The sequence below is a fragment of the Penicillium psychrosexuale genome, assembly GCF_028828465.1.
Source record: "Penicillium psychrosexuale strain IBT 29551 chromosome Unknown utg000002l, whole genome shotgun sequence".
NCBI lineage: Eukaryota > Fungi > Ascomycota > Eurotiomycetes > Eurotiales > Aspergillaceae > Penicillium > Penicillium psychrosexuale.
The window spans coordinates 5,930,832-5,947,092 of NW_026643187.1; the positions used below are offsets into that span (position 1 = coordinate 5,930,832).

General features: G+C 49.4%; 5 protein-coding genes across 5 annotated transcripts; 2 read left to right on the plus strand and 3 right to left on the minus strand.

Moving 5' to 3' along the window:
- Positions 1 to 239: 239 nt before the first annotated feature.
- On the minus strand, positions 240 to 1,648 carry N7518_003407 (trans-hexaprenyltranstransferase; the record flags this gene model as incomplete). Its single annotated transcript, XM_057184334.1, has 2 exons — positions 240 to 401; positions 467 to 1,648. The coding sequence occupies 2 exons, from the start codon at positions 1,646 to 1,648 to the stop codon at positions 240 to 242; spliced, it is 1,344 nt and encodes a 447-aa protein (XP_057045784.1).
- Positions 1,649 to 2,050: 402 nt separating this feature from the next.
- N7518_003408 (proteasome regulatory particle lid subunit RPN3) lies at positions 2,051 to 4,236 on the minus strand (the record flags this gene model as incomplete). Its single annotated transcript, XM_057184335.1, has 3 exons — positions 2,051 to 2,326; positions 2,391 to 3,685; positions 3,762 to 4,236. 3 exons carry the CDS (start codon positions 4,234 to 4,236, stop codon positions 2,183 to 2,185), a joined length of 1,914 nt encoding a protein of 637 aa, XP_057045785.1. The 3' UTR covers positions 2,051 to 2,182.
- A 540-nt stretch (positions 4,237 to 4,776) lies between these two features.
- Positions 4,777 to 5,628, plus strand: N7518_003409 (uncharacterized protein; the record flags this gene model as incomplete). Its single annotated transcript, XM_057184336.1, has 3 exons — positions 4,777 to 4,841; positions 4,901 to 5,266; positions 5,319 to 5,628. 3 exons carry the CDS (start codon positions 4,777 to 4,779, stop codon positions 5,626 to 5,628), a joined length of 741 nt encoding a protein of 246 aa, XP_057045786.1.
- Positions 5,629 to 7,874: 2,246 nt separating this feature from the next.
- N7518_003410 (putative transcription initiation factor TFIID subunit 12) lies at positions 7,875 to 9,819 on the plus strand (the record flags this gene model as incomplete). The annotated part of the gene is made up of 2 exons (XM_057184337.1): positions 7,875 to 9,485; positions 9,565 to 9,819. 2 exons carry the CDS (start codon positions 7,875 to 7,877, stop codon positions 9,817 to 9,819), a joined length of 1,866 nt encoding a protein of 621 aa, XP_057045787.1.
- Positions 9,820 to 11,242: 1,423 nt separating this feature from the next.
- N7518_003411 (1-phosphatidylinositol-4-phosphate 5-kinase) lies at positions 11,243 to 13,902 on the minus strand (the record flags this gene model as incomplete). The annotated part of the gene is made up of 2 exons (XM_057184338.1): positions 11,243 to 12,731; positions 12,782 to 13,902. The coding sequence occupies 2 exons, from the start codon at positions 13,900 to 13,902 to the stop codon at positions 11,243 to 11,245; spliced, it is 2,610 nt and encodes an 869-aa protein (XP_057045788.1).
- Between the last annotated feature and the right edge of the window lie 2,359 nt (positions 13,903 to 16,261).

Sequence of the window (16,261 nt, forward strand, 5' to 3'; positions counted from 1 at the left end):
TCGTGGACAAGATATCAACATATTTTGCCAGTTCTTTTATTTAGGGTTCATGTATGTATCCATCCATGGATAATGTGAGAAGAGAAGAAAACGTTCCTATTGGTGAAGATCATATATATATATCCAACCATCTAAGACATCTAAGTGTACATAGCATATAGAAAACAAAATAACCGAAGAAACAACAAGGAATGGGCAAGCTGAAAGACAAGTATGTGTACATGGGAGCGCAATCTCCTCTACTTCCTGCGATTCATGGTCTTTTCGCACATCTCAATCAGACCGGTCTTGGCATCACTATCTGGGAAGTCGCTGATGGCGGCAATGGCCTTGTCAGCGTATTCCTGGGCCAGGGCACGGGTCTGCTCAACACCGTTGCTACGGTAAACGAGCTCACGAGCCTAGTAAAATCGAGTCGTTAGTATCATTGCACCAAGCAAGGTCACCCGCGATTTTGAACACCCACCTTCTGCACATCACCCTCCTTGCCGAACTTCCGTCCAACCAGGGGACCAAGCTCCGGGTTGCTCTTCCACGCAAACAAGAGTGGCGCAGTGGCCAATCCAAGCTCCAAGTCTGCACCAACTGGTTTGCCCATCTCCGCCTCGGTGACCGTGTAATCCAACATATCATCAACAAGCTGGAAAGCTAGACCCAGGTTACGGCCATATGCGTACGAAGCCTCGATAACCTCCGGGGCACTCCGTCCCAGAACCGCAGCGGAACGGCAGGACTTGCTGATCAGACTGGCGGTCTTCAGGTAGGTCTTCTGGAGGTAGTAGGCAAGTGTCTCGTCGGTGTAGACGGGTTTCGCTTCGTCTTGCGCGGTGTTCTTCAGTTGCATGAACTCGCCCTCCACCAGATTAGCAATAACAGTGGCCATGAGTTCGGTGACCTCAGGATCGCGCAGACGAGCCAGTGCTACCGAGGCACGCCCAAGCAAGAAGTCACCGGCTAGCACGGCCATCTTATTTCCGAACGCTAGATTTGCGGAGCTATTGGCGCGGCGTGTGACGGCATTGTCGATAACATCGTCGTGCAGGAGAGACGCTGTGTGAATCAACTCTGTGATCTCGGCCAGCCGCCGTTGTGAAGGTAGGATGTTGTCATCTCCCACGAGATCATATTTGCTCTCGGCGTTTGGGGCCACGAGCGGGTTCATTTCTGGGTTGGCGTCTTCGAGGATAGATGGTGCACTGAAGGAGGAATCGACGGGGCTCGGTTTATCCGTGTAGGTATGGTGCTTGCGAGGGTCCAAAGCTGTTGCTTGGGACATGAGGAGAACAAGCATGGGCCGCATGTGCTTGCCCTCACTATGAGTGTAGTACTTGGCGACCTTATCCAGAGCTGGGTGACCCGATCCAAGTAATTGTCGGATGTTCTTGGTGAGGAATTTGAGCTCTTTCCCAACCATTCTCAACGGGTCGACGGATATACCTGGAGGCGCCTTCGGCATACCCTTGAAGATGGCCTGGGCCGCTGTCACGGCGGCCCCAAATGGTGAGGCATCCCGCCGGCGTGTCGGATGGTATTTGCGAGATTGAAGAGCAATATGCACGAAGCGGAGGTCATCGCGGAGGCATTGGGAACAGACAGTTGCTCGTGATGAGAGGATCAGCCCGGTGGCCGATGCAGTTCGAGCTCCCATGCTCAATGCGAGGGCTCTTCAATTATAAACGAGAGAATCCAAATTAAACCATAGGAATCCAATCCCAGGGAACAATATCGATGTGAGGTGTTTGCGGAGTCCAAGGACGAACAATCTTGCGGGCGGGAAGATTTCGAGCTCTCTCGGGTCGGCACGGACCCGGTACCTACGCAGCCAAGTATGACTCGGTGACCTGTTATTGACACTTTTCTACTTCAAAAAGATACGATTAAGGTGATATTAATAGAGGACAGTATAGTCTACCAGTCATTGATCACTCAGTTGTGGCATACGATTCTAATAAAGGCACAATGCAAGAAATAATTCCAGTATAATAGACACAGAACACTGCGCCGGCCATCTTGGTCCCCTTCGTAAACATCCGAATGAAGAACCAGAACAAGGAAAACAAATTGCACAATTAACACAAGGGTTGAAGAAGGCCGCTACGAGGTAGATACCCATGCATGGGACCAGTGCGGTAGACGGGGAAGAAAAAATGCTGTATCGATTATGGAACAACCACACTCCTCTTTAAATGGCATCGAAATCACCACCGGCATCTTCATCGTCCATGTCTCCCTCCTGGATCTCTTTGGCAAGCTCGCGCTCCCGTTCCCGAGCTTCTTGGGCACTCTTGAGCTCCAGGCGGTGCTGGTTCATGGGGAAACGCATAGCCTAGATCGAGTCCATGTTAGTAGATATTTTTTAGGGATGTTCAGTGAGAGACGAAATAACATACCTTAACACTCTCATCGTGGAGGGCCAGACAGGCGCGGATACGCTCGTGGAACGCCTCGCCAGGCTCTCTGGTGGCATAGATGTCACCCACTTCCTTACTCTTCATGAATCCGTGCTCGTGATCAAGCGTAGCCTCGATAACACCGTCTCGAATAGCCTTGGCCACAATGTACTCGGCAGATTCTTCGCTGTCGAGTCCAAGGCGAAGGCAAATATCCCGCAGCGAGATACGAGAGTAAGACAGTGACATCATGCGAATACCGGTCTTGATGACATTCTGCCGCAAACGCAAGATCAAGGTGTATGTGCCATCTTTCCGGAAAGTCTCACTGTAGGTGTTGACAATGTTGAGGAACCCATCCAGATCAGCAACACTGACTGCCTGAGAAAGCAACAGATAAGGGTGCATGGCCCGTTCCAGAGCCGGTTGGCGGAAGACTGCACGGTCAGGAATATCACCCATCAATAGCTCGACAACGACCAACAACTTGTTAGAGGCCTGGTAGAACCCACGAGCCACCGGGCTAGCAGGCGACTTACGCGTAGCCCCAATCAGATGACTATGGGCCTCGGTGTATTGCAGCTGAATAGCACGGATGCGGCCGAGGTAGAACAGATACCGAGCAATCTGATTGTTAGAAGCAGCCATGGGGAATGGGTTGTGCGAGATCAGTAGATCTGCCTGTGAGATATGAGACGTGGACAGGTAGTTGCGAAGCAGCAAGGTCATCACAGTAGCCTGTGTATCGACATCTTTCCGAAGCACAGCCGTGCGAAGCGCCGCCAACAATGGCTGGCGGATAGTGGTAACAGCCGCTGCAGGAGAAGGAGGAAGCGGAGCGATTTGCTCGAAGAAGAGAGAGTAGTAAAAGTACGCGCGGGCGGTGAGAGAATCCAGCGTACGACGGTTCAATGCTCGCAGGCGCTCGATCAAGTTTGTCGAGAACTGGGCTCCCTTCTGAATCTCTCGTTGGTCGAACAGGTATATCTGGACGAGAATAGCAAGATATGCATCCACCTCGGCAAGGGTCTCCTGAGCGATGGGATTCTTATCCGAGTCAACTTCCATCTCCGAACTAGCTGGAGCATTCTCGAAAGCATTGGTTTGACCAAGAGCTTCCAAAAGGAACGAGGCGGTAGAGCTAGAAGCGGAATAGGTTTCCACAATGACTTCGGCGAGGACCTCCGGGGTGAGGTGTTTCCGCATAGACGATATCGATCGCAGAACACGGAGGGTAAATCTGGGGTCGAAATGGGCAACGGCTCGCTCGAGAAGGGTAAAGTTGGATTTGATGTCTAAAAGCATGCCGGGCAAACAGACATATAGTTAGACATTTGGACTTCTTTGAGCAACAAGGAAGACTAGACGAACCTTGAATCGCCTTAGTTGTCGGGTCGACCTCTGGCTCGGTGTTCTCGACATCCTCCGCACCTTCCATCGTCACATCGTCCTCCTTATCCTTGCCAGACGATTTGGAACCCTTGGTCGGGGGCACTACAACAGTCATCTTCTCGTTACTTTTGCGGTCCTTGCTGGTGCTGGATGAGGATGTAGGCGCACCTGCCGTATCTCCCATCTCAACATCTTCGGATCCATTCACACCGTTCTCGGTTGACTTCGATCCGTTCGTATGCGACTTATCATCGTCTCCCATGTTGCCGTTTGATGCGCCTTTTGCGTCTTTCTTGGTCGGAGCTGACTTGGCCTTGTTGGCGGCGGCGCGAGTAGTGGGCGCCTTGTCTTTCGCACCCGGGCTCTGAGAGTTCGAGTTTGCCTTTTCACCGTTAGCGGATGAAGAGGTGTCGGATTTATTGTTTGATCGCAAAGAACGCCTTTCGGCCGGCATCTTTCTCAAGCTGTTGAGCTCGGCTGGGCAGCCACCAAGCTATGGAAGGAGTAGTAGGGGGAAGGGCGAGTGAGTACGATGTGAAGATAGAAAGCGGAAAAGCAATTCCAAAAGACCCAAGCTGCTGATATCACGAGTATTGATGAAGAAAAACTTGTGTGGACAGATGGATGAAGTGGATGGGTGATGTGATGTCAAGAGATGGATGAACGGGCGCGAGAGACCAGATGAGTGCTTAGTCAGTGGGAGCTTACCGCAGCCTCACTCGGCGCTTTTGCTGTTGAAGCTGTTACAACCAGAATATATTGAAAGAAAATTGGCAAAAATAGAATAAGAACAATCTGTAAATCTAAACCAAATCAGCACCATCGTATTTGGTCAAATTTAGCGTATCTAGATGCGGTTACTGATACCCAGGCATATTCTGAATTTAATGCCTCAGGCATATATGCAGCTTTCCGAGAGGTAAACAGTGCGGTGCAGTGTAGAGCGTTCAACCACTCATCCTTCACGATCTGAGGCTCTCAAAACACCCACAACATGTCACTGCTCAATTCTCACCTAGAACAGATTAGGCTCTCTTCCAATGCTATTGCCGATTTGCCGTTAGTGCCTATGATCTCCCTCAACCATGTTGCTTTGACTAACGCAAGCAAGCATTCAGGTTCCCTCCCCCACGTATTTTCACCACTGCACTGCTGGGCTCTCACGATATAACAGCCTTGATTCGTGATACTGAAGCCCACGAACGAGCACTCTTCCAGGTTGACCCGTCTACCAAAGCCCATGGACCACAAAGACGCGCCACACGACGCGGGACTATGTTCCCCGCTGAGACCGAAAGGGAGTCAATGGCAAGCCGCATTTATTCAGCGCGGGACAAGCGCAACCAGTCTGCAGTGGCAAGGGTACTGGGACATGATATGATGGAGGAGATCAAGCAATCAGCGGGCACCTCGACTAGAGGACCCCGCGGGGAGGTCAACATTGAAGTGCTTCTTCGAGGCGCCGAGATCCTGTGCAATGTTTAGTGAGTGCTACATATCTGATAACAAGTATTGCTTGATCTAACCAGCTCAAAGTCCCGTTGCCGGTGCACGGGAAAAGATTGCCAACCTTCGCTATCGGCATGAGATGATCAGTGAGTCCATAGCGCAGTTAGAAGGCCGGGTTGCAACGAATACTGCAGAATTGGATCATATGCGACACTCTTATGGAGATGATGAAGATGATTTTCCCCCTGCACCGGTGGCACAGCCAGAGATTCCAGAGGTCACTGATGAGGATATTGAACGGGAGTTGGCTGAAATCCGGGGCTTGGAGCAGAGGAAGCGAAGGCTCGAAGAACGGGTTACAGGCATGGATCGAGATTTGGGTGGTTTGATAGGCTGAGCCTTTCTTTCGCGATGGTTATATTCCTGCCTTATGGAAGACTTTCTACTGACCTCTTGTCTGCCTCTCTACCCACCAAACAAGGACATCATGCTCTCTGGACGCCTCCGGCTGGATACCACAACTCTATCTAAACGAAGAGCTCTCCAGGTTGATGACTCGTCCCTGGTTTACACTGCCTTAACCATTGGAGACAACAGGGTCTGACAAGTTGTTATACTTAGCCAGAATAGCCTTCTCAGTTCTGCATGCTGCTCATACTGAGCCTTTGTTCTGAGTGAGGCTTACTTTTGGGTCGCTTCTAAGTTTCACCGAAAATGCGCCTGACACCTGCGTCAAGGTCATCACCACCCACAGCCTCTGGTGCCCGTCCTATCCATGCCAAGTTCCCTATGAGAGATTTTCGTGATACATACAGCTTTTCATGTTTTACGATAGTCATGAATATCAAGATCAATCCATTATTCACGATATTATTACTCGGCATCAACTGGGTTATTTACAACGTACTATAGCAGAAACCACGTACTACATACTAGTGGATTTCCTCTGTTATTTCTTCCAAGGCATGTCAAATATGGCTGTGAGCATTCCGTATCTCCAACAATCATAGAACGGCCTACCTGGACAAAAGCAAGCACAGGCTTAACCCCGAGTTCGAATAGCGCTATTGGCCCTTTTGGGTGTATTATTGGAGAGGTTGTGAGCACAGTGCAAACGTTGCTTATATTATCGCCGTGAGACTACCGATGCCCGCACCTGTTATTATGTATATAGGTATGTGACCGGCGGTCTCCTCTTAGGCGGCTGCCAGCTACACAATATCATCATCTCTTCCCTCAGCTATCAATGCAATGACCAATGCAATGACCGGTAGCATGTCGCGGTATATGACCAGGCCTATTATCTTCACTCTGCATTGATCGAATCCCTAACGGTCTTGCGGTTCTTATATATCTTCTGTCCATTCACTCAGATATCATCCGGGGGGGCGGTTCCTAAGACGCCTGCGACCATTGAACAGCTTCACTGTTGCTGCTAACTGACAGTGGATTTGTTGAACTACATGGATCATGCAAAGGAAGGAAGCGGGATACACGAGCAACAAGGATAGTCGGCCGCTTGTGTAGCCTATCATGTCTTCTAGTACTTTTTATATGTCTTTTTAGATGTCTTTTTTTTATAGATATTTCTCCCCATTCTCGATCAGTTAACAGGCTTCTCCAAGAGCCTTGACTTTCTGTGGAATTTCAGAAAACTTCGGGGCGTAAAAGGGTCAATAACGAACCACCAATGACCACGAAGACGTTATTTACTTCTTCGAAAAAGCAATATGGCCGGGCCCAGCCCGACCCAACCATGTGGTTTGTTTTGCTTTTTGCTTTCATTTGGTATATGCACCCCCGATCAGCAAGAGGAGATATAAACAGAGGCGCAGGACAACGAAGTGTGTGCGAGCACTGGAGTTGCCCATCCAGCAAGCGCTCCGTGGGGTGGAGGATCAGTCTTAGACAGCTGAGATATCCAGTAGCAGTCCTTTTATAAGGTCAGAGAGAGTAGCTGTTTAACGTACATAGGTTAATTGGACCTAAAGCCCTGAACCGTCAATCACGTAGCATCTACACAAGAATGTGACAACATTGGACCTGGCTGTCCTCGACAGCGATGAATCAACTAGATGATTCCAAAATGGCATTGTTGAGTATGTGAATGGTTGGAGTTGTATACTATTTTGAATGAGCAGACTGCGCTAGGTATGTGGTGTGAAGGGAGAACTCGCTGTGATTGTCTATAGATCAGTGACCAGGCACGTGATAATGGTCCCGTACTCAGGCTTACTCCTGAAGTTGACCATACGATATGCAGCAATAGCACATAGAACAGTTGATCTAAAGTCAAAGAATATCACAGGCAATCACAAAATAGCCAAATTACCATACTAAATAATAAAGATATATGAATCTGCGAGATTGTAGTTTGAACATCTCTGTTATAAAGGACGGATGCCAAGACCGGGCCCAACCTCATCCGCCGTCAGAAGTCGTAATCTGCCAAATCTGAGGTTGATTGCATTCGAACTTGCCTGCTCTAACATCTGCGCGATAGACTACAGCCTTGCTTGATTTCTAGGCAACGGCGATCGGCTATATATATTAACATAGACCATTTCGTGACGACTACCCTGTCTCCACCATTCAACTCCTGCCCTTGAATCACTAGCAGAGTACCAGCATATCAACTCGGATATGGATGGGTCTCAGGGCCAAGTTGGCCAGCCAATGGGTGTCCCGCAGCAGCCACAGCACTCAAATCTCATTCGAACCGATCAAGTACAGAAGCTACCGCACCTCAGTGACCAGCAGAAGGCCCAGCATACCCAACTGGTGCGCAGCCTCTGGGATATGTTGAACACCCGCGATCCACAGACCCACGAATACCAACAGGCGCATACGAAGCTCTCGCAGCTGTCACAGAACTTGATGAAGGGAATGCGGGTTTTCCAGCAGAATCGACAGCAGGCAATGCAGCATCAGCACCAGCAAGCGGTGCAGGGACAGCCAGGACAACAGCCACAGCAAGGGACACAGCCGGTACAACAAGCTACCCAGGGAGCTGTTCAGGGAGCGCAGGGGCCACAGGGACAACCAGTCCAGCGGACGCAATCGAACAATCCACAGACGATTAATCAGCTCATTCCGCAAATCCAAGCCCGGGTCAGCGCGCTCAATTTCTTCCTGCCTCCGAACGTGACTCCCGAGCAGGTGCAGACATGGATACCCGAAGCCCGGTTGCGATATGGTATCGCTCTTCAGAAACAAGAGGTTGGACGAGCTCGGATGGCTGATCTTCGTTCGTCATATGCTCAGCGGCAGGCTCAGGGCAATATGAGCCAGGAGGAAATGCAAGAATTCAAAAACCGACAGCTGGCAGCTGAAAAGCTGTTCCGAGAGGGTAGCGAGTTCTTGAACAAATTCAAGGAACAGCAGGAAAGCTTTAAGCTTCAATCGCAGCAAAATCCACAGAATCAAGCCATGAATCAGGCAGGACAGGGGAATACGCCTGCTAATTTGAACCAACCCCCAGTCGCGCCTCCCATGTCAACTCAAAACGTACCAAATCCCCAGGCAGGAGCGGCAGCCAACCCCATGCAATCAGGACAAAGTCAAGCCCCAGCTCCTCACACCATCAACTCAGCGGTCAACGCAGCGCGCCAAACTGCAATGTCTCCCTCTACCTCTCAGCCTGGACAGCCACCTTCTGCGCAATCTGCTGGAAACACTCCAGTCCCAATCAGTGCACCGCTGCCTCAAGTGCAACGTCCACAGCCATCCCAGCAAGGAACTCCAGGAGGACAAGTCACATTCAGCCAAAACCCTCATCCTGACGGTTCCGCCCCCACGCCACCAGGGCCCCCCCAACAGGTGAACCAAGGCCCACCTCGTCCTCTCTCGCACCAAGCTGCTATCTCACAAGCAGCGCAAACCTACACCAACCCCACCCCTCAACAGCAAACAATGACTCAGCAAGCCCAGGCTAACCAGCAGGCTCACCCCCAGGGTTATCTTTCAAACCGCCCAGGCGAAACTTCCACCCGTAACACCAACATGGCAATCCCCAAGAACCTTCATGTCTCCACCCCCGAGCCCGTCTCAATGCCAGGCTCGCGCCCCTCTCTTTCTGGCGGTCCCAGCCACGGTGCCATGGGTATGATGGGCCAGCCCGCGATCCAGAAACACCCTGGCTACGTACTGGAAGGTGAAGGCCAGCGCGTGCTGAGCAAGAAGATGCTCGACATCCTCGTGCGACAGGTGACCGGTGGCGGCGAAGGAGAAATGCTGACTCCAGATGCGGAAGAGGTAAGTTTGTCCCGTTTCTCCCTTTCACAATGAAAGATAAATATGAAAAAAAAGATCGGAAATGTTAATGGTTTCACAGTTCATCCTCCAAATGGCCGACGACTTCGTCGACGAAGTCATCACCCAGGCCTGCCGTCTCGCCAAACTGCGCCCTTCCTCGACCCTCGAGCTTCGCGATATCCAGCTTGTCCTCGAGCGCAACTACAACATGCGTATCTCCGGTTTCTCGACCGATGATCTCCGCACCGTCAAGAAGCCACAGCCTACCCAGGGCTGGACTCAGAAGATGTCCGCTGTCCAGGCTGCCAAAGTCACTCAAGGCAAGAACGAGTAAGATGCAGATGGTCTGCCATCTGTCTTTCTTCTAATAATGCTGCACACAACGCTTTGCTTTACGTTTTTTCTTCTCTTGGAGGTCAAATGGGGTGTTTTTTTTTCTTCTTTTTCTTTCCCCATCTTACTATTTTACCCTTTTATATTGTCTCTTGAGAATATGGCGTAACTGGCGAATGGGCTCGTCTTTCTTTGCTTCTTTCATTTGGCCGCATTTCATGGTTGGGACGGGGTCTTCTTGGTCTTTTAGTTAGGTCCATATATGCTTTCTGGCCGCCCAGTCTATGCTGTGCTTGGATAATGAATTTTCTATCCTGGCTTTCCTGTCTTTTCTAGATTTGTTTCAGTCCGTGTGCTGGTAGTCTTGTGTATGTACGTGCTGGCCTTGGGCTCTACGTCTGTCCTCTCCAATATAGAGAAGATATAGGCATATTGAATCAAGCCTTACTGCGCACTGTATCTAGGTAGTTACCCTCTGTACAGTGTTACTATAAAGTATTTACTTTACCATTTACGAATGGATACAACGAACAGAAAAAATAAGTAAGTTCCCACGCTGAATTCTGCTAAGTTGATCATCCTCAGCAGTTAAGAAGCACGAATATCGGGAGACAACATGTGGTATAGTGGTTAGTACAGGGTATGGAGAGAGACTCGATCAAGGAAGAAGCAAATCAAAGAGAAAAGAAGAAGAAGAAGTGGGATACACAAGAGAGATACAAAAAGGAAAAAAAAAACGCTCGATGAACGGAGTGAGGACCGGATTCTGGGCCCGATGCTATTCTTTGGCTGTGAGGGCGTTCTTTGAAAACAAAAGTGAAATGAGAAAGGAAATGAAATGGTTGGTGGAAAGATTGGATCATCGATGTGACGTTGGCGCAAAATATGACAATAACGCTCATTGGACTGGAGATGAGACCTGGTTATGATATAGAGAGTGTGGCAACGGTATGTTCGATCAATGAGGGTGGAACCTGTACAGTTCATGCGTGACCCGCGGACAGTACAGGGTCGTGGTAAGCAATGTTAAAAAGAATTAAAGCGTTCGAGACGGCGAAGAAAAGGGGGAAAGAGTCGGTGAGGTTGGGCCTTCAGGCCTTGAGTTTGGGGCTTTGTCCAAATGTTCCGAGTAATGCAGGCAAAAATAAACAGGAAACAGACGAAGAGGTGGAGATGAGTCGCTCAACAGTCAAGAGAAATTATACACATGTCACTCGTGAACATCAGTTTCTTGCGGAAAGTGTTTAGGGGAAGTATGAGGATGGGAAGATGATATGCCTCGCGCAGACCCATGCTGAGGAAACAAAATAGGTGGTTCTATCAAGAGCAACAAGGGGGATATCTCGCTGAATACAAAAAAAAACAAGACAGAGTGACGAATTAAGGTATCATGGGGATGTCAGTATGTCAGTCGCTAGAAAGAGCTAACGTCGGGCCGGATTGGGAGTCGGGAAATTGCGCCGGTCAACTTCCTTGCCTTTGCCGGGTGCCGATGGACCGCTGCGAGGGATGGGAGGCAATGCCTTGTCTGATGCTGGAGGGCCGTGTCGGCTGTGTGAGCTGCGCCCTCCGACACTGCTAGCCTCGCCGGCTTCATCCACAATGGGGAGAGTCGAAGTCGGGCCGGGACCCCCGGCATCTGCTGGGTCCCAAACAGTGGCTAATGTTCTAGGATGTGTGACGGACACGTCTTTCGATGCCTCCTTCTCCGCTGCCTGCATTGTTCTTTCGACAGAAGAGGATCTCGAACTTGGCTTTTCAGTTGATTGCTGAGGTGCACCAGATGCGGAACCGCGTCGTCGTTCGGCTTCTTCCTTTGACATGGTGATTCCCTTGATGAAATTAATGAAGCGCTCTCCGTAGCTCTCTGGCGGGATTGGAGAAATCTGTCCCCGGTCATGCGAGAGTCCTTTGAAAAAGTTCTCGAATTTCTTGGTGGTCCCGTAATGAGTCAAGCAATCAATAATACCGAGGTAATAGATCTCGTCACCGGGTTGGCCATTCTCATGAGTGGCTCGGAAACCTCCATCATCCGCGTAGAAGACATGATATTTCCGTTCATCGAGGATTTCTTCTGGCATCTTCGCAGCCGCTTTGTCCAATGGAACAGGCCGTTCACGTTTGATAAGCATGCGCAGCTCCCGGGCCTTGCGTTCATTCTCCAATTTCGATGGAGTGCGCATCAGGTTGTTGGGAGTCGGAGCCGTATCCTCTTCGCGATTACCTCCTGGTTGGAAGACCTGAAGCGTCTTGTCACGCAATTTCTCTTCATTGCCCCTGCCTGCATCATGGATGCCTACCAGAAGAGAATAGTCCATTATCTTGAGCCTTTGAAGCAACACAACGTCGCGTTTCAATTGCTCAAGGAAGAATTCTCGTTTTGCCGGGCCACATTCTATGTGACGGTTGCGACGAACCCAGTTGAGGTCCTTCATAGTTGCTCTAGGGTTTCTTTCGAGATCTGACTCTTGCAGATCACGGCCAACCGTCGAGCCCTTCAGGTCGAATGTCTGGTGGATATCCCGGTGGGGCGGGAACAGGTTATTCATCACGACAAAGTGGATCTTTCGGCCGTATGCCATCTTGACTCGGTGCAATCCGTAAAATTGTGAGATGAGAGTGCTTGGGTTGTTCTCCACGTGCCGGTAGTACTCAGGAAGAATCTTCCGGAGAAGCTTGTGCTCGGAATGGTGAATGGTCTTGATAATGTACTTGTAGTCCCGCGAGAAGTAAAAGAAACTCCCGCTCTTGCCAGGGGAACCCAGTTCCGACAAAATGTACTTGCTTGTGAGAGACATAAGGTAGTCGGCAGGATCGAGGCGAAACTTGGCACGAAGGTGTCGGAATACCCAAGGTGCGTAGTCTTTGAACTTGAAGTCGTATTTGGCCGAGGGAATCAGTTCGTTGCCGGTTCTGTTACTGTCAGTCATGTCCAAATTGTCAACATTAGAAGGGGTACACACATGTCAAAGGAGAACTTGTGCCTGGCATTAAAGTCCGCCGGGGTGAGTTCCCGGTCCATTTTCGCGTTGATTCTCGAGACCGTAAAGCGGATACCAGTCAACATGTTGTATGCGGTTACATAGTTGACGTGGTTCTGGTCCACCTTGGTGCCCACAATCACCCGGTCGTCGTCTTCCTCTTCGCGACGTCGTCGCGAGGCTCGCTTTTGTTTGATAGCTTCGGCCCATCGGGCTGCATCTTCATCCGGCGGTGTCTCATCCAAAGTGATATCTTGCTGGGTGCTGGTTTTCGTTGCCCGTCGAATAAGACCGACTGACGCGCGTCGGAAGCCGGTCGTCGGTGACATTCGGCCAGTGCTATACGCAGCATCATCATTGCATTCTGTGCTTTCTCGTCGAACACTAGGCGTTCTTGGAACCTGCAATGAATTTCGCTGTCGCATATTAGAGTTCTGCGATTCTGGCACGGGAGCGACGTCGTGTGTAGATGAGGCGGGTGGGGAGGCATGACGCGGTTGGCTGGGCTTCGAATTTGGTGCCAGGCGATCAGGGTCTGGAGAAAAACGGCCGGTCTCATCCTGCTGCGGGATCTGTAAGAGCGAGGCCGACGGCGAGATCGAAGACTCATCGTAGGGCGGATAACTATCTCCATTGACCATAAGTTTCCCCTGAACAGGTCGGCCATTTGCAGTGCCATTGGGTTGTTGACTAGAAGGGGATGTGGTTGTGGAGATAGCCCCCGGTCCAGTGTCCGAAGGTTTTCGGTCCAGCATGGCGGACGGCCGGCCGTTCTCGCGGGGATCCCTGACGGGCCCATTGCCTACCGACTGCATGCTGCCGTCCTTGGACAGGGGCGGGTCGCGCGTGTACGAGCCGACACTAGAGCGAGGGCCATTCAGGGAGTATGTACTACCGTTCTTCAGGTCGGTTAAAAGGTTCCTGTCATTCTGATGAGAGTCGTTATTCGCGTCGTCGCCGTTGGGCCAGTTAGTCCACAGGAACGTATTTCCGACGGGGGTCTTATCATGCGACTTTCGGACTGATTCGAACGAGCGCGGATGAGTGGCTGTGGCCGTGACTGTGGCAGTCTGATAGGAGACGTCGTTGGAGAAGACAGGCATATTGAAATTTCAGGGAACAGGGTGACGTGAGTTCTGCGTGGACCGGCAACCCGAAGTGACGGCAGTCGCCCTTATTGGCGGAGATCCAGGAAAGTTGTGAACCGGACGGAGAAAGGGGAAACAAAGAAAGTATAGAGCCAGGTGCCCAGGGCGAGGATATTCAACCGATCAACATAACTCAGCCAATGCAAGGGAAAGGGGAGATTAAGGGTAAATGAGGTGGTGAAATGGGGGAAATATGGGGGGGTGGGAAGGGGAGGTGGAAGATGGTTGTCTGGGAGAAAAGAATTACACGTACAAAATGTACGCGGACCTCCACTTCACATGTTTCTACATGCAATGATTCTTTATATTAGATGTTATTCTATATTCTAGTACGGAGGAGACATGGCCACATTTATTCTGATTCTTTATGTAGAGAATATGTGTTCTGATCGTTGTATAAGGAAATACCAAGGTATTAGGCATGAAAACTCAGATGTTTAATGAGCGTACAACATCACGTAGTTTAGCACATCATTTCCATATATTTTCCTCCTTTATATTACTTACTATTAGTTGACTAGTATCGCTTTCATATACTCCGTACTGGCAGTTTCGTTCTCTTCAACTCCCCTCTACCAGTTGTATATGCAAGGAGGTCGTGTTGTACAACTCTATAGAATACAGTCTCTAGGGAGTAAGTTATCAAGAGATACAGTTACCTATATGTTATACATAGTCACCTATAATAAGATATAACATCTACTATACCATTGCCCTGGGCCAATACCCATACAACATACTCCGTACTCCATACCAATACACGTGGAGATGCAGAGTGGCGACCAATTATACGCCAATGAGCCTATCTCCTGTCCCTGACCTTGTAATTTCTTGGGTTTAGGGCAGGGATTGAGTAGATGTTATTGTTCTTCTGCATCTCTTTCTACTCTAGATGTTATATACTCCTATGTACTCAAAGAAAAGCAATTGTTCCAAAAATAGGGCTCAATAATGAAATCTTCCGCATCTGCGCCACAGGGGAAATTCTCCACTTCAAGGCCAAAGATACAATGATACAATAATACAATGTGGTAAGGATCCTCTCTGACCGGCATCCCCGTCGCCGAGCCCCGACCTGAACAAATTGAACATCCGAGCCGAGAGAAAGAGTCAGACTGTACGGAGTAGAAAGGTGCAATATTATAGGTGCATCCGTGTGCGGATCGAACTGAACTGCTAATTTCCCATATCGGAGCTATCTATAAAGAACATGTGCTCTTCTCCCTCACCTCTACGGAGTACCAATTGTCATAAATTTCACTTTTACTGGCATATTCCATAGCTTCAACCCATGGTCCTTAACATCGGTACCGACATAGCCATTCAGAGATCGCTATCATATACCTTGCGGGAGTGTTACATTGATATGTGCATGTTCCTGTATGCGAATGGCAAGGTAGGATCGCAAATCCTAAATCGCCACTTCGTCACATGACTTCTGTAGCCCGCAAAAACACGGATTTGGTAGTGAAAATCCCCGTTATGGAAATACTATAACAAGAAGTATATGACTTCACTTGCCTGATTTGACCATCTGCCATTCTATCATCAATTGTAGATGTATAAATTATTTCTAATACTACTTCTATTAAATAGAATACTCTTATGATTCTATTCACGATAAGGCCCCGGGCCGTGATCTGGTTAGCCCCCACCGAAGGTACCCACAAAATCCCAAGATCACACCAAATAACGTGAGATTGAATCAAATGAGAATGAGTTAATTAGATTTCCCTTCGCTAGCACTTCCTATTTGGCAACGATGGGCTAGTAGAGGTCGAATCTACGAACTACGTGGCGTACTTGGCCACTTCTGTCTCCGTCGAATTTATAGGAACAAAGAAAAAGTAGCTCCACCGCAACCTACTACAACACCATCCCTGTAGTTCACGATTCTGGCTCAATATTGTGACTTTAATTGTAGAATATTGCATCATCTGGGAACGGTCTACTTCCTCGTTTGGCGTGAAATTTTATTTTGTCTCGTCGTGCGCTATAGTGAACCTACTCAATGTTTAGCATAGATATAGATGGGCAAGAAGTAAATCTATCAGAATTGGATGCCGATCTTTCTAAGGTTGTTCTCAAAAGAGGAGAAAGACACAGCACAATCTCGCAGGAGCTAAAGTAGTTTTTACCGGGGTAGTTGGTGCAAGCAGCCATATTAGGCAAGAAGAGGCATCCTTCGAAGTTATCATATCCCAAACGTGGAAACGCCGCTGAATGCAAGAATCCGAGTAGGGGAACTTCGAAAGGTATTTAGTTATTGTGTTGACCTGCCAGCAACATTGTCCCACAGCTACCCATCCTTCCT